Source organism: Sceloporus occidentalis, unplaced genomic scaffold, assembly GCF_023333645.1.
Source record: "Sceloporus occidentalis isolate IW3139 unplaced genomic scaffold, rSceOcc1.0.p SCAF_2, whole genome shotgun sequence".
In the NCBI taxonomy this organism is placed as follows: Eukaryota; Metazoa; Chordata; class Lepidosauria; order Squamata; family Phrynosomatidae; genus Sceloporus; species Sceloporus occidentalis.
The window spans coordinates 258436953-258463911 of record NW_028316982.1 but is presented as its reverse complement, the minus strand read 5'-3'; the positions used below and the strand labels follow the sequence as shown (position 1 = coordinate 258463911).

The window sequence follows — 26959 nt, the reverse complement described above, 5'->3', positions numbered from 1 at the left end:
TCAAAGTAGAAATCAATTTGGAGAGTAAATCAGACTAAAGCAGAGGTGTAGGGGAGCCCGTCAAGTCCTGTTGTGTCAAGTTTTCAAGACAGCTGAAAGGTAACATTGCTTGGATCCACTATAAACTTGTTGTCATTAGTGGACAGGGAAGTAGGTGGTACAATCCTGTCCTTACTGCTTAATCTCCCAGCAACCTTGGATATATGTGGGTTATATGTCAGAAACATGGTACGATGGTTCCACCTCTACAGAAATTAAAGTGGAGTGGATGGTAGGCTTGACCCCAAGGAACTTCAGTTCTCCAAGAGTCCATTTCATCTGCCACACATTTAACGTTCCTGAATAAATTTGTCACTAGCACAAATTTGTCACTTGTTATATTCAGCCTTATCTCAGGGTTGTTATTTGGTTATGGTCTGGATGAGGGCCAGTACTAAAGCTGAATCCAAACAAGAACCTATGTGGTTCTTATACAGGATATGCAATTGTTCCATATATGGTTGCACTTTTCTGTAAAGAGCAGGTGCATAGCCTAGGCCACTTGAGGCCCAGATGATTCTGGTGGCTAAGGACCTGTACAGATGGGCCATTAAGAACGTCCTGGCGATGTACTAGGGTTGCCTCGAGAGCTCCTTTCATGCCGCATATTGCTGGTGCAGCCTTTACACGGCTGCGCCAGCGATACAAAAGAAAAAGGGGCCAAGTGGCCCCTTTCTCTCTTCCCCCGCCGCTGTCGGGGTGTCCTTGGGGCATGAAGCATGAAGCCCCAAGGACACCCTTTCCAGGCCGCGGGGAAGCGGCGTTTTTCCGCTTCCCAGAGGCCTGGAAAAGTTGCAGATTGGGGCTTCTGGGGCTGCCGCTGTGGCAGCTCAGGCCCCGATCCGTCGGGGAAAGGGGCGGGTGCAGGCCGCCCCAAACGGGCGGTCTGTATCCCACCTAAGAGAACATTTTACCACCTTCAGCTACTTCAGCAGTTGCCCTGTATCAGAAGCTCACCAATGTTGCTCAGGGCTGATTTATGTGAGAAATGTGAAAGACATGTGATAAAGGACTCTCTGCAACTCCCATGTTGTCCAAAATCTCTCTGAAAGCATTCATGAGAGAGGTTTGACAGCTCAGTGGTAGGGCAATATGCAAAGCATTTTACACACTTAAAGGCTTAATATTATTAATCGTTGATAAAGCATTTTTCACCAGCAGGTATTGTATACATTGGTTCAAAACACATTGCAGAAATAACCCAGTTTGAGACCGCTTTAACTGCTTTGGCTCGGTGCTAGGAAATCCTGGAACTATAGTTTATCGTGATACCAGAGCTCTCTGATAGTTCCCAGAATTCGCTAGCTTTGAGCCAGGGCAGTTAAAACAATGTCAAACTGGAATATTTCTGCAGTGTGTTTTGGACCCTAGTTAATAATATGTAATTCAAGAACTTTATTTGGTCCCAGTGTTTCACCTAAGAAACTGTATATATTCACCAACTTATTTACTGCATGTTTTTCAAGATCTCACCTTTGTATTTTATGAGATATTTTTTCTTACCTGCCTGTCCACTCAAGATTTGTTGTTAATTGCCAAAAGGGTTTTATATTTAAAACTACACCATTCATTCTTTCTCAAGATGTATAAGGAGAATGTAGGCAATTGGTAATGTGATTAATTTCTGCTTTTTCCCTATAGGAATTCAGAGCAAAATCAAGAGAGTGGGATAAACAAGAAACACTTTACCAAAACCATCTAATTTCTTTAGATGCTCAACGAAAATTATTGTCTGAGAAATGTAATCTATTGCAGGTACTGTTATTTCTGTTTTCAAAGAAGAATTGGAAATTAAATGAACCATGAGGCCTGGAGAAATACTTAGCTGAAATCACACATTTTGTAAGTCTTAAAAATGACTATGTGGATATCATTGCAAATTCAAACTATGTGGGTCCATTAAAGAACTTCTGTATAAGTAGACAAACTATCTGCGTATTATATAAAAAGTGGGAATGGCACAATTTCTATTGTGAGGAAATTACTGCTGGAAATTTTCATGTGCTTACCATTGGCCACGTAACCACTGATGGGGCAAAGGGCTATGATTATGTTTTTGGATTACAATGCCTAGAACTCCTCAACATGACCACTGACTGTGCTGGCTGCAGGATTCTGGGATTTGTAGCTTTTGCTATCTGTCATCAGGAGCACACATATTTCAGTAATAAATATTCTGAAAACCAAGCTACAAGAGACTTGTGGTATACATGACATTTTCTCCTAAGTAGGTATGTTTTCCCTCTGTAACTAATAGCACTTTCAGGAGAACAGATGATTTGCATCAAGAAATTGACTCGTGTGGGGAAGAGATAGCCTCCCTTCTCTTGAAGGTCTATCATGCTGCTAGTAATCTGACTTTCCCTAACCATATGCTTCCCCCTGGGAGAGGTGTAGAGAGTGGACTGCAGTTCTGCAGTGCAAAGGCAATGCATGATAGCTGTTTCCACAATCCCAGTGAATCAAGTGGTACATGGGAAGTACAAGAATGAATAATCTGTTACACAATGGCCAAAATATTGCAACCACATGTGTGAGGAAACTTATGTTCGTTTATGACACATACGGATTCAGGCCATTAAAGAATAAGTACAGAAGAACAATAGCCCAGTTAAAAGTTTAAAACAGGGATAAATTCAAGAGCCTATAAAAATTAAAAGGGTCTTCACACAGTTTTGAAGTGACATAATCAGGCAAGTACCTTGGGAGAGGATATTCCATAATAGCGGTGCCATCACTGAAAAGACCCCTTATCCCTACAGTACCCCCCACACCTTATCTGAGAGGGAAGTATCCAGAGAGGGCCTTCAAAAAATATTACTGTACATGTGTGTAAGTACATTAGGAAAATAGTGATCCAGAGTCCTTGATCCCAAGCCAGAAAGATCTCTAAAAGCCAGACTCAGTAGTTTTAATGAGAAATGATGAGTTCAAGATGGGTAAAGTGCTATCGAAAAAGACTACCCGTAACAACCAAAAATAGCATTATTTGAGTGTCTTAAGATTTGATATATTTCAAAGGATGAGAAAGTGCAAGTGTCTGATACTTCTGCTTCCTTCATAATACAATCTCATCTGAAGTATATCATGGCTTGTGTAAGTTGTTCCATTTTATACATTGTCTAGGCTGGAAGCTACAAATCATGTGTTTCAGGTAAAATGTTGTTGCAGAGAAGAGGAAAAATATGAGGCACTTGTGCCTTTATTTATTCCACAACACCTTCATATCAAATATCATTCACAGTAGACTGATAGTAACATTTAATTGTTAGCATTCAGGCCTCCCTGACATGTGAGATTCATATGCTTCCAGCTGATTAATGGTAACCAGTAACTGAGAAAAGAAGACATGATGCCTTCCATTTGGAATGATGGAAGATTTTATGCTACCATCACTTATCCCCCCGCCCCCAGCATCTGTGATACACCTGTGCAAGTGGGTTGTTTTGCACAGCCTGTGATTCCCTCTATCTACCATTCTGCTATTAAGTGCAGTGTATAGGTCATAATATAGCATAAGGGAACTTGTACTCTGAACCATAATGTTACACCCTACAAGTGATAAGTTTTCAGGGGTGCCATGCTGCTTCTAGGTTTTGTTTCCTTTACATAAGATCACGGGAACCATATAGTGTTTTCTGATATTTGCATTTATTTACAAATATTCAAGTTGAGCTCAAACAGTATAGCTTAAACACCTGCAATTAATAGAACTCATCTAGAGTTCCAGTTAAAAAATTCTACAACTCTGTGGAATTCTGCAGTCTCAGTGTGACCCAACACCAATAGGCTGCCTGGATTTACATGCTACATGAAAGATACCCTTCCACAAAGTCCCTGACTTTTGTTAAATCATGATGTAACCCCCGCCCCCAGTCGTTATTTAAATACATTTCTCCAAAACCCTCCACTCCTTTTTCTTTTCTTTTCTTTTTTCTTTTCCTTTTTCTTCTTTTCTTTTTTATTTTTATTTATTTATTTATTTATTTTGCTTTGCTTTGCATGGTTTTGAATATATTTTGGCATGCATTTTTATAACATAAAAATCTTTTATGCATTTTTCTTCATGCATCCATTTTTTCCATTGACTGAATGAGAAAGAGGGCTATGTGTATACTTATAGCAGGACTCCTTGCAATAGGGACTGCATTTACACAGCCTCTTAGAAAGTGCTAGCTACTTGCACAGTTATTTTAATGCTAGTGTGGAGGCCCAACAGGACTGAAGTGTTTATGGTATAATGGAAGCCTGTTTCTAGGTTTTGGTGGGAGGGAGTTAGTTCAAGGTAGAAGATGCTTCAGACGTTTGGGAAACAGGGACATGAGCTCTATATGGTTCCAGGAAATAAGAGGGATGGATGAAAACAGCTCATAATGACATGCTTTATGAAGGCTGGAAAATGTCTTTAAATGCTTATAATACCTGTTCAATTAGCAGTCCCTCGCTTTTTTGTCTCACAAGCCACCCAGTTGGGCTCACTGAATTGTGGAGTACTAAATTAGAAGAACAAGCTAGAGAATAATAGGCTGGGTCACTCACATGTTCATATTTCAGCCGCTATCATTGCTTTTGATGTGGAGAAGGAAAGAGTTTGCTGTTCTCAAAGAAACACCATAACCATAGAAACAACATTTTTGTATCTAGTTTAGTTAATCAGCTAGTCACTAATGCATTTCTATTCTTAAAAGCATATCAGGAACTCCTGATGAAATCAAAAGAATATAATCAAATGAAAAAAGGTGTTGTGGCTACATTTAAGAGCAAGGAAATGGCAAACTATCTCTGAGTATTCATTTCCTTAAAAAATCATAGAATTGCCATAAGCTGACACATGACTTGAAGTCACATATATCCACACACACACAATATGATCCACCATATTCTGCTTCAAATTATCAGGTCGCCCTCATTTTAGAAGGCAAGGGTAAGGGACCTCTCTCAATTCAAGCACATTGAATTTAAGGACTCCTCCAGACAGACAAATGTTTCAGGAGGTTGTGGTGCTGGTAACTGTAATTTCAGTTTTTAAAAAATACCCAAATTAAATTTCTGCTGTCCTCAACTATTTTCTGGTAATTCGAAGCACCAGCTGCAACATTTTATTCCCATCCCATTAAAACATATCCAAGCAATATGTTCCCTTCTCTTCTTTTCTCCCTCCCCTCATTTTTTCTTTCTTTCTTTCTCGTGTTTCTCTGTTTGTTTTTTGTTACAGTGCTATAATGCACCGGTGAAATGGCACTATTGCTCTGTAACTCTAAAAAAAGTTTTTAAAAAATCAGAGGAAAAGATTAAAATCATTTGAGGAAACAGTCCCAGTCTTTAAACACCTTTGGAAAATCTCTAAAGCAAATCCAACTAATTGCTACAAACAACCCGCAAAAAAATATAGCAAGTAAATACAGAGATGACAACAACTGGCAAAATGCAAGGAGCTCCTATATAGCAAGAACTGATGTTTCTTTGGACCAATTGGAAGTTTTCTCAGGGACCGTATTCCAATAGTGGATGGAACCAAAAATGTAAGGTTGGGACTAAAAAACTACAAGCATATTTTCACTTTAAGCTCTTCTAGTCATTAAGTCCTAGGAAAGCATTTAAACTGTTCAGAATGGGAAAACTCCATAGGAAAACTAAACTACAGAACAAGTGTGTGATGGTGAATGGCACATAGCCTTCTGAGGAAGCCCTATATAAAAGCAGGATTAGGAGCCAATGGTTTCATCCCTGTTATAGATCATCATCGGAAACCCACTAATGGCATGTGAATACGTCACCATCATGTGCCATTTGTCTTGATGTCATGGTATGTTGGGAGAGTTTTGATCCTGTGGTAAGATCCTTCACATGGTGGAGTAAACAAGAAATGTGACTATCCGGTATTACACATATATTTTGCACAAGCCTCTTAATTGAATCTTACTTTTAAACAATGTCAGGTTTTCAAGTGTCAAAATTCTGCCACAATATAAATATCTGCACAAAAGCCTGTGTATGCAAATTCACTGATGAGAAGGTGCATGCCTGGCCAAAAAGTGCATTTTATGCAACTTCTTGTTTTCCAGAAACAAGCCCAGAATTGTCAAATCCAGATACGCTCTCAAAAGCCCAAAGAGGAAGAAGATACAGATACCTGCAGCCAGTGCAAAAATGAGCATCACAGCACTCAATGTGATGTTTTGCCTGAGCCCACTGACAGGAGTGAATTCTTTATGGAGAAACTTCAGACAACTGTGAGTGAAATAGCAGTAAGCAGAAACAAGTTGCAAGAGGAAAACTTAAAACTCCAACAGGAAGTAAAAACATACCAGAGAAGGTGCCAGGTAAGGAGGGACTAATTGTAACAGTTGAGGAAATTTCTTTTTTAATTTTTGATATGGACAGTGGGTAAAACAGCTGTTCAGAGTGGGTTGTAAAACACCTAAGGCAGTGATGGCGAACCTTTCTTGGTTCGCATGCCGGGGCGGGGCTTCTTCCCCTGGGGGCAGGGACCGTGTTCCGGGGGCGGGGCTTACACCCTGGGGGCAGGGACAGTGTGTCAGGGGACGGGGCTTTCCGCTCTCCAGGGGCAGGGCTTCTCCCCCCACCTTTTCCCTAGCCTCCAGCTGGGGCCCCTTCTCCTGCCCTCCTCGCCTCCCCAAACCCACAGCAGCACAGCCGTGGGTCTGGGAGGGCGAGCAGGGGAAGGAGAAGCCAGAATGGGGCCCCTTCTCCTGCCCTCCTCGCCTCCCCAAACTGAAGGCAGCGCTGCCTTGGGCCTGGGAAGGGGAGCAAGGAAGGAGAAGCGGGCAAGGGCCGTTTCTCCTTCCTTCCTCCCTTTCCCAAACCGAAGGCAGCGCTGCCTTGGGCCTGGGAAGGGGAGCAAGGAAGGAGAAGCGGGCAAGGGACGTTTCTCCTTCCTTCCTCGCCTTCCCAAACCAAAGGCAGCGCTGCCTTGGGCCTGGGAGGGCGAACGGGGGAAGGAGAAGCCAAGGAGGAGGAGGCTGGGCACGCGTCCCAGCCTCCTCCTCCTCGGCTTCCCTTTCCTCCACGCGAAAGGGCTCCATGGAGCCCTTTCACACGGAGGAATGGGAAGACGGCTGGGAGGAGGAGACAGACGTGCGCGCCTCTTTCTCCTCCTCCCAGGTGCCATTTTCTGGCTTCCCGCTCTCTGAGAGAGACAGCAGGAGGCCCGAAAATGGCAGGGAGGAGGCGGAACGGGCCGCCTTCTCTCTCGCCCCATGTCTGGCAAAATGGCGCTGCGTGCCACCCGTGGCACGCGTGCCATGGGTTCGCCATCACGGACCTAAGGGAATGGTGAATACTGAGAATTAACTGTGGTTGGACAAGGGGTGCAACAGCTTGGAGTATGTATGAATAACTCTGTCGATATCCAAAGGAAAGTGAAAAATAAAAATTTTGAATCAATTATCCTTCATATCAGATTTTAATGCAACACTAAGCAAAGCACCTGCAAAAGACCTCCACCCATGGAGTAGCAAAGACTTGGGAAATGATACTTTTTAAATGTGAAATACTTCCAGATTTTTCAAAAAGAATCTGTGTGCAGTTATAAACAGACAGCTAAATTCCAGCTGGGCTCCTATAGGTCTTTTTCATGGAGCCATGGGGACTCTCATATGCAACAACATATGCGTTCTTCCATGTAGGGAGAAAGGCATGTTGGAACTGGCTTGTTATGAGGAATGGCTCACAATAAGCCTGGAAAAAGGGGGGGGGGGGGGTCTAGGGTTACTCTTGCCATCATCCAGATTTATATTTATTTCCTGCAACTGTGTAAAATGACTACCAAAAACAGCTGGGCTTCCTGCCAAGCTTACAGCAATGAGGTCTTTGCTCACTTTCATTTTTCTTTTGCACTTTGATACAATAAAAGGAGAAGCAGGAAAGGGGGCATTATAGGAAAAGGGGAATTAAATATTGGGGAGTTACATGGATAATAATAGGTTACTATTTCAAAACAATTATAAGAAGGTTTGGAAAGAAATTAAAATATTTTTTTTAATTAGGAAAGTTACATTCATCCCTTTTGGAAAGAATCACAGTAATAAAAGAAAATGTTTTGTAAAGGCTTTTCTTTTCTTCTTTTAAGCAATCCCTATTATAAGAAATGGAGTGCCTTTTGTACAATGGCAGAAATAAATCTCCAGATTTGTTTGGCAAGCAAGGAAACCCAGAATAAAACTGAACACAATGTGTGAAACTAAAGAAAGGGGTGGCTTGGGAGTTCCTAATATTAAATTGTAGTACGAAACCTGCTTTCTTCTATGGCTGAAGGAATTATTATTATTATTATTATTATTATTATTATTATTATTATTTATATAGCGCTATAGATTTGCACAGAGTATTGCTTAGAGATTAGAGACTCTTGAAACTTGAAGGTCATGATTTAAGATTTGGGTGACACAGCTATCTTTGGTATAATAACGTTAAGGCACATGCTGAATTTTAAAATCATTGTATTAGAAAACTCTTCTATGGGTTTGGTTTAAATATAAGCAGAAACTTTTTCCTAAGATAATGTTAGCCACATCACCACATGAAGCGTTTTTAAATTAAAGAATGGATATAATTGTTTTTATAAGTCTTTTTGTCCTTTGAACAAGACAGCTGGGCACACATTCTCTCACTCGCTCATTTGCTCATGCAGGAGTGCTCATGCGCCCACCCACCTGCCCAAGTGAGCTAGTGAGAGAACGTGAGTGTCTTCCCTCATCACACTTCCCCAGCCCAGCCCCTTCCCCCCCCCCCACATCCCTACATGAGTGAGCAAAAGAATGTGTGCACCGTTCATCTTCATGCTCTTCTGTCCTATCCCTTTCTCCTTTGCCTGCTCACACAAGTGAGCAAGGGAACAGAGACATCCTCCATTCCCCTTACTCTCCATTTGCACATGTGAGTGAACAAGTGAAGGAATGCATGTGTGGCTGGGCCCAGAAACCCAACTAGTATGATTTCCTCCCAGTAACACCAGTGTTACTGAAGTCCCTGTTAAAGGTGGCATAGGGCAGCAGCAGAGGTTGCACCAAATACAGTAATCCACAAATAATCAAATCCGTGAATGCTTACGCGACAAATGCAAGCGGACAAATGTATGTCATTTTGATTTTGATCATACATTGGACTGTTAGTGTCAAAAATCAATCAATAAATTAATTGCAGGGGGAGGAGGAGGAGAAGAAACAGAAGGAAAAGTAATAACATCTGTCTAAAATACTGTCTGGTACAGATGGCAAAAAAGACAAGAGGCTGCAACTAACTATTATGGTAGATTCTGGGGTGCTGCCAAAAATAACTCTGCATCTCTTCCTCTTTCTCTGTCCCATTTATACAAAACCTTATCCTGTTTCAAATTCTCTCACTTGTTTTTATTGGTTGCTGCTTTTATGATGGGTAATACCATGCAGTAATACCATGGCAGGTAATTTGTGTCAATAGGCATTACCAAAGAGTATTGAGAGCAAGTTGTAGGGCTGCTGCTTTCGACAGCATCCCCATTATCTGATGTACTATCATATCTTAACCCTTGAAGTGAGTTGTTAATTTCTTAAAAAGCAACCAATATCTGCCAATAGTATCTCTTTCTATATTCCTCAAAGCAGTGGTGGCTTGGAATCTGCTTTGGGGTAAAGTCTAAGGTTTGAAGGAACTATCCAAGATACTGAACCTTAACCTTCAGCTCCTTAGATGTCTCCTTTCAGATTTAGCTGAAATCTCTGAGTGGATTCACAATCTCAATGACATGGAGAAACCCAAAGACCTTTTAGGAAATTGGCCAAGATCCTATTACATCATATCCATCAATTGTCTCGGTTTGGCAGGGACAGCACCAGTTAATACCATTTTCTCAGCTGCTCATAAAATGTCCCAGTTTCTCTCTACTCCTCCCACTTTTCTTCTTTGTCTCCAACTAATTTCAGTTGCTGCAAACATGAGTTCAAAGGTGAAAAAAATAGCTTGCACTCACTTGCAGGAAGAAGAGGAGAGGAAGGGGCAGAACTGACCTTCCCAGTAGACTGAAGCAAAAACAAATTGCTGCAGCTTCACCTAGCTTTGGAACAGAACATTTTGTGCCGTGCAACTCCAAATTCTTCTTGAAGTAAGCAAAAGAAATAAACACATCTTGCCAAAAGCAGAAAAAGGGGAGAGCCCTGCCAGTTAAAGAGAAGCTTGCTTTGAGGAGCTGCCCTTTGAGTTATAACAATTTTCTTCTGTGAAATATTGCAGGGTATATAATATGCTACTGGAGCATTGTTCTTTCCCAGCAAAGGCTGCTTCCTTTCTCCTGCTACTTACTCTGATTGTTATGAAATACCAGTCAGACAGCTTACAAGTACAACCCCTTTCCCCTGGCTATGGATCAAGGGCAGAGGATACCTGGGTGCATTCTGGAAGCCTAGGAAAGCCAGTCCTTAGAGGGCTGGAAGACACTCAAGTGCCCCTGTATCTCTGTGGCTGGGGAGATGGAGCTGCAACCACAAGCTGTAGTTCTGCAACTTTCTTAGGAACTGCAGGAGGAGATACTGAATATGTCTTTAAAAAGTGTATACACCAGCCCGAGTGGCGCAGTGGCCCAGAGGCAGCAAGAGAGGAGCCCCTTTAAATCACCCGGGCGTTTCCACCAGCCCAGAAGCAGCAGTGCGACTTTGGAGGCAGTGTGGATGGTGACCTATAAAGCCACCGGCCCTTGTTCCACCAGCCCCGACCGGTGCAGCAGCCCAGAGGTAGCGGGAGAGGAGCCCCTTAGAATTAGCCTGGCGTTTCCACCAGTCCAGAAGCAGCAGTGCGACTTTGGAGGCAGTGTGGATGGTGACCTATAAAGCCACCGGCCCTTGTTCCACCAGCCCTGACCAGTGCAGCAGCCCAGAGGTAGCGGGAGAGGAGCCCCTTAAAATTAGCCTGGCGTTTCCACCAGCCCAGGAGCAGCGGCGCAGCTTTGGAGGCAGCGTGGGCAATGGCCTATAAAGTCACTGGCCCTTGTTCCACCAGCCCCGACCAGCGCAGTGGCCCAGAGGCAGCGGGAGAGGACCCTTTTAAATCACCCCAGCGCTTCCACCAGCCCAGGAACAGCAGTGCAGCTTTGGAGGCCTATTTCCAACAGCCCCGGGCGGCAAAGATGTGAGTGGAGTGAAACTGGGCGAGGCTAGCATGGGTAGAGACGGCTTATGCCTTCAGGTTAAGGCTACGCATGACTCTCCTGTGGCGGTACAGCAACAGCGGTAGCTGGGAAGAGCGAGGACAATGCCAGACTCTCCCGCAGCTTTACAGCAAGGAAAGCGAGAGCCGCCCCAGATTTGCCTGAACCGTTGAGGCGACTGGTATTTTGAGTTCAAGTAACTCATCTACCATTCCCAACACTATATTCACCTAGACCTAGTGGGTCAAGGGTGCAGTAACCCACTCCAAGTGGGAGGGGATTGTCATGGGCTTGAAAAGGCCTCAGTAGAAAAGGAGGAGAACATGAGAAGGGTCGAAGAGCCATAGAGCAGACAGCTAGTGTTAGAGTATTCCTAATATAGGATACTAGCCTTATTTTTGGTTTGGGTTTATTTGCTAGAGAATGCTTCACTTAGGATAAGCAAACTTAAGAGAGATATAGAATATAGAATATTTGCTTTGCTAAATTCTTTTTAAACTGATTCACTATATAAGAAGTAAGATAGAGAATGCCTTCAAGAAAAAGGACCACAAATAAATCACAGATAATGGATAGTCCCCAGAATGAAACACAAGATTTACCTAGTAAACAAACAGAGATAAACACAATAATTCTCCAAGAATTAAGAGAATTTAAGAAATCTTTCAAAAATGAGATAAGAGAGAAGCCTAAAGAAAATTGAAATGAAATCCAGCAAGACATGCATAAAGAAATTGAAATACTAGCAGAAAAAATCGATAAGATTAATAAAGAATTAGAAAAAGTCAAAACAGAGATAGATGGAATAGCCTCTAAAACAAATAGTTTGGAAGTCAAAATAGAAACTCTTGAAGCAAAACTAAAACAGAGTGAACAAACAATTCTGCAGGAAAATAGATACAGAGAAAAAGGTATTAAACTAAGAGGTGTACCAGATGAAGCAGAGGAAAAGCTTCCTGATAAAATTATCCCACATTTAATTAAATGTATAGATATATCAGAAGATTATTTGGATTCCCAGATAGAAAAAAATATGTATAATAAATTCCAAAATAGCAAGAGAGAGGAAAATATCAAGAGACTTTTTGATTAGCTTTACAAACACAAGAATAAAAGATGAATTGTTGAAACAGAACTATAAAGAGAAGTTAGTAATAAAAGATAACATAATTGAAATTTGTAAAGATTTAACAGCTCAAACCTTAAAGAAAAGACAAGATTACAGATTCCTGACAAATATACTTCAAGAGAAGTATATCAACTATAAGTGGGACAAAACAGAAGGCATTATAGTATTTAATAATAATAATAATAATAATAATAATAATAGGATTTATTTTTATGCCGCCCAATCACTGGGAATCTGAGCGGTTTACAACAGAGGGGATAATAGACGGTTCCCTGCCCTCAGGCTTACAATCTAAAAGACACGACACAAAAGGAGAAGGGAGTGGTGAGGGAGGGAGGAAAAGACAGAAGGAAGAGAATTCCATCAAAATAGAGAAGACAAGAATAATAAAAATACAACAGGAAAAGAAAGAAACTACAAAGATCAGGGAAATACCTTTCAAAAAGAAGAAGAAAAGAAAGTTGTTGACAGACGAGTGAAAGAAAGGAGATATAGTAACTAGGAAGGAATATTAGTTCATAAATAATTAAGAGAGCAAAACACTTTAGATCACAATGACAATCAAAATTGGGTCATGGAATGTCAAAGGGTTAAATCCAGTTAAGAAAAGGAAACAATTGTTACATTTGCTAAAGAAAAATAATGTTGTTTTAATATGTCTCCAAGAGACTAAAATAAGGGAAGAAGACACAAAATATTTTAAAAATTCAGGTTTAAAAAATATGTTTGAGTCATGCACAAAAAAGAAGAAGAGAGAAGTAGCGAACATTCATAAATAAGAAATATGAAGCCAGACGAGTATATAAAGATATTGATGGAAGAATATTGATAGTTGAAGTATATCGATATAGTTGAAGTATATTGGGGGGGGGGGGGGAATAATAATTGTTAACATCTATGCACCCACAGGAAAAAAAGGCTCCTTTTTCCATTTGCTAAACAAAAAACTGTTGGATTACAATAAAAATAAGATTATAATGGCTGGGGACTTCAATGGCGTTATAAGACCATAAAGAGATAGAAAATCTGACAAAACTATAAAACAAAATCAAGGGAAACTCCCAGTAAGTGGAATTGAGATGATAGAAGAACATGACCTTATAGATGTGTGGCCTAAATTATATGGAGGGGGGAAAAGGGTTTACTTTATTTTCAGATTGTCACCAATCCTACTCAAAAAATTGACTTATTTTTGGTATCTAGAGATATGATTACAAGAGTCAATAAGATGGAAGTTGCACCTAGACTATTATCAAACCACAATCTGATAGAGTTATATGTACAAAAACAATGGAAAGACAGTTTCGAATGGAAACTAAATGAGGATTTACTGAATGATGAATTTTTTTTAACAAAATGAAAAAAGAAATAAAGGTTTTTTAAAAAAGAAAATGATACTGAAAATATGTTAATGAAAACAATATGGTATACAAGCAAGGTGGTAATAAGGGGCTTTCTTATTCAGGGGGCAAGTAAACTGAAAAAATCACACAAAAGAAGCAAAAATTGCTAACAGAAGAACTGAGAAAGAATGAGGAAGAATTAAAACAACAACCACACAATACAAATGTTTATAAGAAAATTAAATTTCTGAAAAAAACAACTCCAAATGGAAATCACAGAAGAAATAGCAACTTGAATTGAAAAAAGCAAAACAAAGAAATTTTAAAAATGCTAACCAAATTGACAAATGTTTAGCTATGAAAACAAAAAAAGACAAGAAAGCTAAAATAATTGATGAAATTAAAGACAATGGTAAAATAATAAATAAACAGGAGAGAATTAAAAAGATATTCAAAGAATACTATCAAGAGCTATACAAAGAAGAAAAAGTATCGCCAGATTTCATAAAGGAAATGAGGAAATTTCTGGACAAAAGCAAAATAGAGACAGTAACAAAACAAAGAGAGAAACTAAATGTCCCATTCAGTAAAGAAGAGGTATTGCAATCCATACAGAAGCTAAAAGAGGGGAAAACACCAGGACCAGATCGCTATACTGCTAAATTTTATAAAACATTTAAAACTGAATTGGTAGAGCCACTATGTAAGACGCTAAATCTAATAATTGAGCAAGGAAAACCTGCATCAAGGGACAACGCAACAATTGTGCTAATCCCAAAAGAAGGTAAAGATACATAATCGGTAAAAAACTATAGACCAATCTTCTTATTGAATGTTGATTATAACATCTATGCAAAGATATTAGCAGAAAGATTAAAAATATATTAAATATGTTAATCAAAAAGATCAAAATGCCAGGTAGACAAACAAAAGACAATATTAAAACAATAATTAATATCTTGGAATACTACAATATGAATAAAGAGAAACAATTAGCCTTGTTGTTTATTAACGCTGAAAAGGCGTTTGATAATGTTAGATGGGAATTTAAGCTAGAAACCCTAAAAAGAATGAATTAGGAGAAAGATTTACAGATAATATCAAACAAATTTATAAACAACGATATGCCCAATTAAGAATCAATGGTAGTAAAACAGAGGAATTCCAAATCAATAAAGGAACAAGACAAGGTTGTCCCTTGTTGCTGCTACTGTTCATTAGTGTAGGAGAAATATTAATCAATGCTGTAAGGAATAATGAATAGATAAAAGGCAATAGAATAAAAGGGAAAGAAGGGAAAATATTAGCCTTTGCCGACGACATAGTGGCTATAACAGAGGACCCCGCCAAAAACATTGAACATTTAACATATGAACTAAAAGGATGTGGCTACTACGCAGGATTCAAAAAAATTAAGAAAAGACGAAAGTACTAGTTAAAAACGTCAAGAAAAACAAGGAAGAAAAAATAATGAATAAATCAGGGTGTAAAATAGTGGAAAAAATCAAATATTTGGGTATTTGGCAATAACTCAAACTTTTTTGAAAACAATTACAAAATAAAATAGAAGAAAATGCAAAAAGATCTAATAATATGGAACAAACTAAATTTGCTGATTTTAAGTAGAATTTCACTCATAAAGATGTCCATTCTTCCCAAAATTATGTTTCTATTAAATAATCTGCCAATTATTTATAAGGAAGAACCAATAACATAATGGACGAAGGATTTGACAAAGTTTATCTGGAAAGATGGCAAATCAAGAATAAGATGGGAAGTTTTGAAAGATAGTAAGGAGAGAGGAGGTGTTGCTCTACTAGATCTAAAATTATACATGTGGGCTTGCAATTTATGTTGGATCCAAGAAGGAGATAAGAATCTGTTGAATCTAGGAGGAGTGGGCTTAATGCATGGCTGGCATGCTTATTTATTATATGAAGAAAAAGTAACATATAAAGAATTTTACAATAATCCTATAAGAAAAGCCTTCATGTTAACATGGGGAAAAAATTAAGGGGAGATTCTATGATAAACTTCCATTATGGACTTCAACACAGTCCATACGCCTTTTTCCGTAAAGAAAAAAAGGAATCCAAATGGCAGACCTACAAAGACCTAACCAAAAGAGGAAAGAATGGTAAATTGGAAATAAAACAAAGAGAAGAGTTAATAAAAGAGGGGGAAAACCTAAATTGGTTTCAGTATACACAGATAAAAGAAAGATCCCAAGAAGATGTTAAGAGTAAAGGAATAGAAATAATAATCAATGAATTAGATGATTTATGGTGGAAAACAGATAAAAACAAAATTTCCAAATTCTACAAAATACTATTAAAAAGGGAACTAGAAAAGAAAGAATAAAAGAAAGTATGGTGCAATGGGCACAAGACATTGAGCGCCCGATAATATATGACTGGCAAAAAGCATAGAAAATGACAAACAAGTTTACTGCATCACAAGACTTAAAAGAAAACCATATGAAAATAACAAACAGATGGTACTTTACCCCCTTAAAATTTAAGAAAATATATAAAATATCAGGCATGCAATGTTGGTGTTGTAAGAAAATCCTGGATCATTATACCACATGTGGTGGTCATTTAGTAAGATCAAGAAGTTTTGGGGGGAAATACACCTAACCATTCAAAAAATATTTCAGATTCAATTTGAAATGTTACCAGAATTTTATTTGTTAAACAAAACATCTATTTTCCAAAAAGGAACAGAAAATAAATATTGGAGGGTATTAATATACATAGTGACAGCAGCAAGATTAATTATAGCCCAAAATTGGAAAAACAGTGACTCACCAACTCTTCAGGAATGGTCACAAAAATTACAAGAACTAAAAGAAATGGACAGACTCACATTTCTGATCAATAATAAGTGTAAAGACAAATTAAACGAGGAATGGTTCCCGATATTACAATTTTGGGAAAGTAAACTTAATATTAAAAAAAATCTAATGATGTAAAGCCCGTAACAAAATAAGAGAGTACGCCAGCAAGGCATGGTTGTAGATAAAAGAACCTTTAAAGAATATATTATGTCTTATAGAATAGATAAAACATTAGATTTTGTAATGACCGGATATAGTCAAGGAGACAAAAAACGCTGTTGATTGTTTGTATTATCTTTTACTTTATTGGGAATATAGGATGTAGAATATATAGATGAATTTACTAATGTAAAACATAATGAGCAATGACATCTGTAAAAGCAAAGCATACTATATATATTATGAATGATACTTCTAAATAAAGAAATAAAATAAAAATGTATGCACCAGCATATTCCAGGTCTAACACATATGTAGGTTGCCAGAAGAACACTAGCAAATAGTTCCCTGACTATAGTTGTTTGACTACGACTCTGGAGAACAGGAATCAAATCCTTGCTCGAGCATAAAAAACCATTGGGTGACCTTGGGCAAGCCATACTCTCTCAGCCTCAGAGGATGGCAATGGAAAACCTCCTCTGAAGAAACTTGCCAAGAAAACTCTATGATAGGTTTGCCTTAGGATCGCCATAAGTCAAAAATGACTGGGAGGCACACCACAACATTAATCTTACCTGTGGGGCTGCAGTCACTCGGCCTCAAACATGGAATTTTGTGTGAGGTCCAGATAACAATTCTGACTGTGAAGCCTTTCATTTGTGCTTCCAACAGTTTCTTCTTTTTTCCCCTTTTCCCTTTTTTTAATTTTTTTTACTACAAAAGACAAAATAATGCCATGAGAGAGAGAGACAGAGAGAGAGAGACAGAGAGAGAGAGCTGCCTGGAAGCATCAAACGTCTCACTTTATGTCAACACTACCATTTTAAAACATCACTATGGTTGCCTTTTAAGCAAAGGACACAATTCATAAATGCATTAAATAAATATTTACCATTTCATTTCTCCATTATTTAAATGACATTATTTGTCATTGGGGAAATGTAACTTCTGCTTTCTATCCCAACTATTGCCTGCAGAATGTGAAGAAATGTTCAGCTGTACTTACACAAGTAACTAATTTGTTTGTGAAAGGCGACAGAAGTACAGACACCTAGTTGGCCTTCCTTGGTTTTTTCTGTCTTTGTCTTATTTGCTCCGTTCCTTCCTCATCTATAGGCGGATTCTCTCAATTTTGACATCACTTCTTCCTGCTCTCTTCCACTCATGGTCATGTAGCCAGTGACAGCAGACCCCATCTTTCTCCCTCTCCCAAATGTCATTGTTGTGTAATCTTTCTTATCATGGAAAAATGTCTTGTGGTCTTTCCAAATGCTAGGATATCATTGTCATTATTTGCACCATTTCAGCTGTGCAGATGTCACTATTTGACTCTGCCTGTAATGTCACTATTGACAAGTAACACAAACCTCTACCCATCCTTGTTCTATTTTATAATCTTATTCAAAGTATTGTTTGCTTCTTACTCATTAAGAGGTCACACACCCGTGCTCTGAGTTGTGGGAACATTTATTGAGTCCTTTAAGCCAAATTAGCAAATATTGATGAGGCATGGATTTGGGATGGCTATGTGAAAAAGGCATAATTTGTATCAGTGAAAATTGGGAAGGCTTTTATTTGTTTTTACAAAATGATAAAAGTAACCTACAAACTTTCACATTAGGCACTAGATGCAGCTTCTTAATATTTCAAATATTGCAATGTATGCAACAGATTAAATGCACTGGTGATACATGTGCTAAACTCATGTGAAAGAAACCCCCATGATAGGGTTGTCTTAGGGTCACCATAATTCAGTAAGAACTTGAAGGCATACAGCATTGTTTTTTTTAAAACAAGTCAATCATTGGGTTGGAGTGGTGAAGAATAAGACTGGACTTCTGCAATTTTAACAGCTGTTATAACAGTGGTTCCCAAATTTTGCTCCTCTGTTTTGGACTTCAGCTCCCAGAATCCCCAGCCATCTTGCCAAATGTTATAGGATTCTGGGAGCTGAAGTTCAAAATAACTGGAAGACCAAAGACTGACAACCATTGGTGTAGAAGAACAAATTTAAAATGGCACAGCCTCTCACTTCTGAATAACTATTTAATATGCTTGGTCCCTTGTCCCCTTTTTTTAACCAGCTACCTTACATGGGATGGAGCCTCCTGCATCATGCTTCAGTGCATGTTAATTTGCACAAAGGTGCATGGCCCTCTGACTCAATACAGTCAATATCTCAATTCCACTTCAGTTGGCCTGTTAGCCTGTGCAGAAGCGGCATTCAGCATTTTTGAGAAAGATCTCAAAAAAAATCTCCATCTCAAGACACTTGTTTTCAGTATTTGTAGTGGATAATTTCTCGAGTGATGAGTCACGATGATTATTTTTGGTAGCTTTTAGAAACTTGTTATTTAAATTTGAAATGTACCCAAATAAACGAAAGCAATAACTCCCACACTTACATATTCTGATCCTGAAATCGGCAACCTTTATCTAACTGTTATTGATGGATGGTGTGTGGCTCTTGATATAATTTAGTTTGTTATTAACATATGGCATGGGTTGCATTATGGATGTTGCTGCTGTCACTTACAATACATAAATTAAAAGTACAGAAAACATATTTCTGTTTAGGAAACTATAATTACGGATCAAAACTAGCTTAATAGACATTTCTTCATCCCAGAAAATTCTAATAAAGCAAATATGCTTAAGCTCTGCTTGTGGGCTTCCCATAGGCATATGGGCTGCAACTGGGTAAAAATAATCCTGGATTATATATGGTATTTTTGTCTGATTCAATAGGAGGCTTCTTATGTAGGGGAAGACATTAAATAGGGGAGGAATTCTAACATATAATTCTTCTCCAAACTGCTATTTCCAGTTTTCTTTGGGGAAGCCATGACAGTTAAACTGGTATAAAACTAAATCTGTACTGTAGATATGTGAATTAGAAAGCTTGTATGGTGTCCTTGTTTGAGACTACAACTCTGGAGACCAGGGTTCGAATGCCCACTTGGCCATGGAAACCCACTGGGAGACCTTGAGCAACTCACATTCTTTCAGCCTCAAAGGAAGGCAAAGACAAATCTTAATAAGAAAGTCCATAATAACCTGCTTTAAGGTCAGCATAAGTCAGAAACAACAACAACAACAACAACAACAACAACATAATAATAATAATAATAATAATAATAATAATAATAATAATAATAATATCTTTATTTATATTTCCCGCCTCTCCCTATGGATCAAGGCAGGAGCACAACAGATAAAATCAGTGTTACAATACATAGATTTTCGCAAACTCAAAAATTCCTACAATATATTAATTACCAGTCAATTATAAAAACAGTATAAAAATTATCATTACAATCTATGTGCACATCATCCATAGGAGGTAAACATTTTCAGGATTCAATCATAGTAGATCAGGTGGGTAAGCTTGAAACTTGAAGGCACACAACAACAGCAACAACAATAAGTCTTTCTGATGAGTATTTTAAAACACTTTGGGTTATGGCCAAAGTCTATGCATTGCTGGGCCTTCCTGAAAATAAGGCCTGGTACAGATGGGCCTATGGGGTGCCTTCGTCACATGCTAGGGTTGGCCGAGGGCGCTCCGCCCACATGTGTCTCAACCCTAGCATGTGACGAGGGCATCAAAATGGCGGCGCCCTGTACAGATGGACGCCGCCATCATTACGTAAGTGCCACGCGGCATCTGCACAGCGCTATGCACCACTTACATAACGAGTGTGCCACTGGTGCACTTGTTACGCCGCTACCGCAGCAGAAAAAGAACCCACTTTTTGCGGGTTCTTTTTCTGCCGGTGCGAAACCATCCGGTTTGTCCGCTGCGCCCCCCCGGGGAAAACTAGGCGCTGGCAGACCACCCTTTTGGGGCGGTCTGTACCGGGGCAAAGATTGCTGCAATCAATCTTGTTACCAATCTTGTTACCCAAATTGTTGGAGGTTCTTGAAGGAACCCACTAATTAATAAGTTTTAGGGGGATTTTATTAATAGCACAAAGGAGTCTTATAGTATGACTGGGACAACAGGCAGCTTAGGAGCTTACCAAATGTATAGGAAGTCCAAATTACACAGAACTCCAGAGGCAATTCCAAATTAATGGAGTAATTTTATTAGGCGAATGAACAACATACTTCCAAAAACACACACACTCATGCACACACACACAAGAGCTAAGAAACAAAAAACTTACATAGCCATAAAGCAATTTATGAGAGAGATTAATAGATTGAGGCTTTGCTAATGGCAATACTTACCAAGGACATGGTGGCTAAGCAGTAAGATACAGACTCTAATGACTGCAAGAGCGGCAGGTCGACAGTTCGAGGCCCAAGTGCTGCGTGAGTTCCCATAACTAGTCCCAGCTTTTGCCAACCTAACAGTTCGAAAGCATGTAAAAGTACAAGTAGACAAATAGGTACCACTTCAGTGGGAAGATAATAGCATTCTGTGCAGTCATGCTGACCACATGATCACAAAGTTGTCTTTCACAACTCTGGCTCTTCAGCTTAGTAACAGAAATGAACACCACCCCTTACAGTTGGACATGGCTTGACAACCTTGTCAAAAGGGAATACCTTTACCTTTACCTAATTATGCCATAGAGCAGTATTACATTAAAAAGTCATGTTGTATGTACTTTTTCAAATGCAAATCTTACTGTCCAATGAGATTTATTTCCAAGTGAGTGTCTATAGGACTCATACTAAATTGCTATGTAAGTTTTTTTGGAGAGAGGCTTAAAAGGGAATGATCAAAAAGAGATGAATAGTGAAACATTTAAAATAAGCTTTTTTTTCTTTATTGGAATAACCACATAGTTACATACATAACAAAGAAAACATTAACTCCTATTCCATTATTTTATCCATTACTCTTATCTTCCCATAGTATTGATGCCCCTTTCCATTTTTCTTCCTATTGTTGTAAAGTTCTATCATTTTTAGACATTGAAATCATATCAAAGTGGCTAGTTCATTCAATTTCAAACTCCATTTTTCTATTGTTGGGACAGTACTAGATTTCCAATATTTAGCAAATGTCAATAGGGCAGCAGAAAATAAGCTTTTTACTTTCCACAGAATATCAGAATTAGTGTACCCACAAGACTTCTTAATACTGAGCTGTGCCTGGGTAAGCTATTTTAAATGTGCTGTTGGATTTGTTTAGAGCATTGAAGCCAGCCTTACAGAAGTGAAGAAGGAACTGCAGTCACGGGAAGGTCTGCTGAATATGGTAGAAGTGGAATGCCACCAGTTGCGTAAGGAAGTAGCAAGAATGGAGGAATATAGAAATAAAGAAGAGAATCAAGCAAAGTAAGAGTTGAAAATATATGCCTACATTATGGGAGAGGGTGACTTGGGAGCTGATAGTGCTGTCAGCTTGAAAGTAAATCCTGATGGGTTCAAAGGCACATACTCATAAGTACGCACAGCATCCCAGCCTGAGTTACTTTCTCCCTCCCTCCTAGATTCAGTGTGATGGAGAGCCTGGAAACTGTCTATAACTTTATGAAGAGGTTTGCAAAGGAAAACAAGCAGATGTTACAAAATATGCATTACAAAATCTAGGCAAGTTACTAAGGTTCAAAACACACTGCTGAAATAATCCAGTCTGAAACCCCATTAACTGCCCTGGCTCAATACTAGGGAATTCTGGGAACTGTAGTTTTGTGAGACATTTAGCCTTCTCTGTCAGAGAGCTCTGATACCACAGTATACAGTGCCCAAGCACTGAGCCAGGGCAGTTAAAGCAGTCTCAAACTGGATTATTTTGGACCTTAGATGTAAGACATGATGTACTTATTCAGGCTTACAGTGCAGTGCATGCTTACTCAGAATTAAGTGCCACTGTGATCTGTAGGGTTTATTCCCAATCTCTGATCATGTTGTTAATGGTCTCAGCTTTAGCCTTAGGTTTGTAAGATTAGATTGCTGGCTTTGTTTTTCTTGCAAAGGGATCTTGTAGCTCCTTTGAGACTGAAAGAGAGAAGTTGGTAGCATGAGCTTTCATAGACTTGGGTCTATTTCCTCAGTGTTAGCATACCCTACATCCCTCCTGCTGGATATGTGGTTTCATAATTAATATCGAGAGCTGTGCATGTTTCAGGGACCACAATGAAACTAGAAGAAACTATATATTGGAGTCACGCTGACCATAGGACATATGCACCTAAATAAAGCTAAGATAAACACTAATGGGTTTGATGGTCTCCTCATTGCACCCCACCCTCAGGCTGTTTGCATTTTAATTGGAAGTAATCAGTGACCATGCCCTTTACCCCACCTTATAACAATGTTCCTACACACCCTTTCGGCCCTATCATTAAGGGATTGTCTCAAATCTAATCAATATTTTGACGAGTTACAAACCGCCATTTCGGACGTCCTCAGGACGTCCCAGTTTGAAAAAGGGGCGTCTCTTCTAGACGCCCCTTACCCTGTTACGGACAGAGTCCGTAACAAATGGTGGCAGCCATTCCACACGGCTGCCGCCATTTTGACGTAACGGACGCTCTGCTGCCGCACATCGCACGGCGGAAGTAACGCCGCAAGTGCGCGCTTTGGCACTTGCGGCGTCTCTTCCGGGTTGCTGGAAGGAGCGCAATTTTCGCGCTCCTTCTTTGCAGTGCAGAGGAGTCGCGCGGTTTGGCTGCTGCGACTCCTCTGCGCTGCAACCGGCAGTGGACTGAGACCACCCCGTTTGGGCGGTCTGTAACAGGCCATTGTCACTCTGAAATCCATCAGCTGTTCCAGACGCTTTTGTCAGCCCCCTGGGAAAGCCATTAAGCCTTTGTCATATTGAATGTAATGCAACGCACCCCTCAAGAGTATGAAATGGGGTATAAATAACTGCCCCCAACTCTATTCTCCCTCTCTTGAGGGAGAGAGAGGCAGGCTAGCTCCACCAGGCCTGCCTGGAAGAAGACAAGCCCTCCCTTCAGCCAACCGTCTTGAGGGGGAGAGAGGCAGGCTAGCTCCACCAGGCCTGCCTGGAAGAAGACAACCCCTCCCTTCAGCCACCATCTTGAGGGAGAGAGAGGCAGGCTAGCTCCACCAGGCCTGCCTGGAAGAAGCAGAGCCCTCCCTCCAGTCCATCTGCCTTGGTCCAGGCCTCAGAGGGAGAGAAGAACTGCTGGACCTGGTCCACTCCCCTCCTCACCATTCCCTTCTCCTTTTGTGTCGTGTCTTTTAGATTGTAAGCCTGAGGACAGGGAACCGTCTGTTATCCCCTCTGTTGTAAACCGCTCGGATTCCCAGTGATTGGGCGGTATATAAATAAATCCTATTATTATTATTATTATTATTATTATTATTATTATTCACATAGTTCACAGACCAGGGCTCCCTCTCTGTAACCCTCAGACACAATCTGAGCCACTCTGCATTTTCCACAAACCTCTTCTCAGGACCTGAAATTATTCCCCTCTTCAACCCCCAGCTTTGCTCTCTCCAACCATCCACACCTTTCCCTCCAATAGCTTTGTATGATTCTTAAGGTTGCCCTGGTTCTTGCATGTCTGCATGCATCCTTGCACATTTCTTAATAAAACACTTTATTTACTGAAACTAGAGCACTCTCTGCAGTTATTATTGGTATACATAAGTGAAAAGATCCCTATAACTCCTCTCCGCTCACAGGACTTCTTTGAGCTATAATTTCCCCAAATTTCAAGGAGACATTACATGTAGGGACTCGCAACATCCCTCACAATGTTACTTTTAGGTAACATTAGATGCAGCTGAGGAAGTCAAGTCTATTAAAGCTCATGCTACCAACTTCTCTCTTTCAGTTAGTCTGAAAGGTGCTACAAGATCTCTTTGCATACTGATTTTCCAAACTAACATGGCTGTGTCTTTGAATTTGTTTTGCTTGTCATCACATGTGTTGGGTTTTTCCCCTAAAATTCAAAAAGTACTTCTTAGTGTACCGTTTGCAAAACTGCTGGTGTCAGATGCTCGGTTTCTTTCTAAATTAAAATTGGGAGCACATTTATTCTTGTGTCCCAAATGCTTTATTTTTAGTGCATGTAACAGGAAAAATTACCAGCCCTCAGAAGGAATGCCTTGCAGGTTTGTTTGTTTGTTTTCAGTTTTAAAATTCATTTCTTTGTCATGATACACTAGCATGTGCTAACACAGTTTGGGAATTGCTGAAAAAAACAATAGTATATTACTAATATAATTATGTTCCATACAATTTTTTAAAGTGGTAAACCAATAAAATTAAATCATAAAAGCACAATGGGCACTGAATTTTGGTAGTTACATTCCTAAGTCAGATCTTGTTTTCTCTTAAAGCATAACAAAGCATTAGGTGTAATTTTTCATTATGGGTACAGTCCCATGGTGTATCAATAAGTGAGAAAAGAGATTATGAGATGAATTTTGAAGCACAGCAATTACTATAAGTGTAAACATGTTTATCTTAATTTCAGAAATCAGAGGTTATGAGACCAGGTTCCCAAAGTTTTGCTTAGTAGGAGAATTTCCTTACACTTTCTGTCTCTTTTCCCATGCTGTCTTCCATTCCCAGTGTTGAAGGCAGGGATATATTTTTGCTGATCTCTGTGGGAAGAGGCCAAGTGTAAATGCATTATGGCGCTGCACACTGCGATAGAGAGTGGTGGGGGGCTGTCTGGAAGGGTTTAAAAGTTCCTACCACCCCCTCCTCACACTCTGCGTGGATGGTGTTAAGGAAGGAGACTTCCCTTGGGGCTGGCCCCAGGGCTGTGACCTCACTTTAAATCATATGACTTAGAGGAGGCCATCTCAGATTGGCCTTCCAGTTGCCAGCCAGCCAGCCAGCCAGGGAGTAACCCAGTTCTTGGGGTTCTCCTTGGGGCTCAGATGTTTCACCCATTGGCCACAGCTGCTCCCACACTAAGATGCTCCCCCCTCTCAGGTATTACAGTTTAAATTGACTACCGTATATACTCGACTATAAGTCAACCTCATGTATAAGTCGAGGGCATGTTTTACAGCCAAAATTATGGATTTTGATATGACCCATGGATAAGTCGAGGTTAAAATCTTAGGGCATGTAACAAAGGATCTAAAGGATGATGCAAAGGAAAACCATGCCAAAGAACTTACAAAATTCTAGCAGGCATAACTGTGCTCAAAATAAAGGCTAGCTGGATGAGAGAATAGCGATGGGGCAGTGATTCCAGGACAGATTACAGTTTTGCCTTTCACAGGGGATGGTTTCTTTTTTTAAAATAAGAGTTAAAGTACAATCCTTACAGTACCTATGTTGACCTGTGGATAAGTTGACTCAGATGTTTTGGATCAATTTTTTGACTAAAATTTCTAGACTTATACATGAGTATATACAGTAATACTGTAGTTAAAGCAAATTGGCCCTTTTCAACCCAATCTCTGTTGTATGGTCTTGTTATTTCCATGGTTGGTCAGCAAAGTATCTTTCTAGGTCATAGACCTCTAGACTCTAGAACAGTGATTCCCATACTCTAGTCTTTCCAGTGTTTTGAACTTCAGCCATCTTGACCAGTGGTCTGGGATTCTTGGAACCAAAATCCAAAACATCTGGAAGGCCAGAGTTTGGAAATCATTGTTCTAGGACCGTGATGGCGAACCTATGGCACACATGCCACGGGTGGCACGCGACGCCATTTAGCCAGGCATGGGCAGCGAGGGAGAAGGCAGAAGAGGCACGCTTGTTCCCGTTCCGCCTCCTCCCTGCCATTTTCGGGCCTCCCACTGTCTCTCTGAGACAGCGGGAAGCCAGAAAATGCCGCTCAGAAGAAGGAGCCAGAGGCAGCATGTCTGGCTCCTCCTCCCAGCCCTCTTCCCTCCCGGCTTCCCTTTCCTCGGCGCGAACGGGCCCCTTGGAGCCCGTTCCCGCGGAGGAAAGGACCGAGGGGAAGGGGCCTGGGATGTGTGCCCAAGCCCCTTCCCTTTGGCTGTCCTTTACTTCACTCAAACAGGCCCCTTGCAGCCCATTCGCGCACAGGAAAGGATCGAGGAGGAGAGGGTGGGCGGACGCCTCCTCCTCCTCCCCGTGGGGCTTCGCTAGACCTGAGGTGTCCTTCGGATGACACCTCAAGTCTGGAGAAGCCCCTCAGAGAGTAGCAGGGGCCGCGGGCCTCCTCCTCCTCCTCACCACGGGGCTTCGCTAGACCTGAGGCCTCTCCCCCCCTGCAGGCTCTTACTGGTCCCCAGCTGTCTCTGAGAGACAGCTGGAGGCCAAGGGAAGGGCAGGAGGAGCAGGCGCGCGCCTGTCACCCCTCCCCTAATTTCCCCCAACTTCTAGCTGTCTCTCAGAGACAGCTGGAGGCCGGGAAAGGGCATGGGGGAAAGCCCCAGAGGGT

The 26959-nt window shown here is 40.3% G+C and overlaps 1 protein-coding gene across 1 annotated transcript in view; it reads left to right on the top strand.

Annotated features, from left to right (window-relative positions):
• DEUP1 (deuterosome assembly protein 1) overlaps positions 1 to 26959 on the top strand; it is a 72899-nt gene that overhangs the window by 22543 nt on the left and 23397 nt on the right. The window contains exons 6-8 of the mRNA XM_089512851.1: positions 1681 to 1794; positions 6105 to 6362; positions 21796 to 21941. Of these exons, the coding sequence (XP_089368977.1) occupies positions 1681 to 1794; positions 6105 to 6362; positions 21796 to 21941 (518 nt within the window). The remainder of the gene's footprint in view (positions 1 to 1680; positions 1795 to 6104; positions 6363 to 21795; positions 21942 to 26959) is intronic.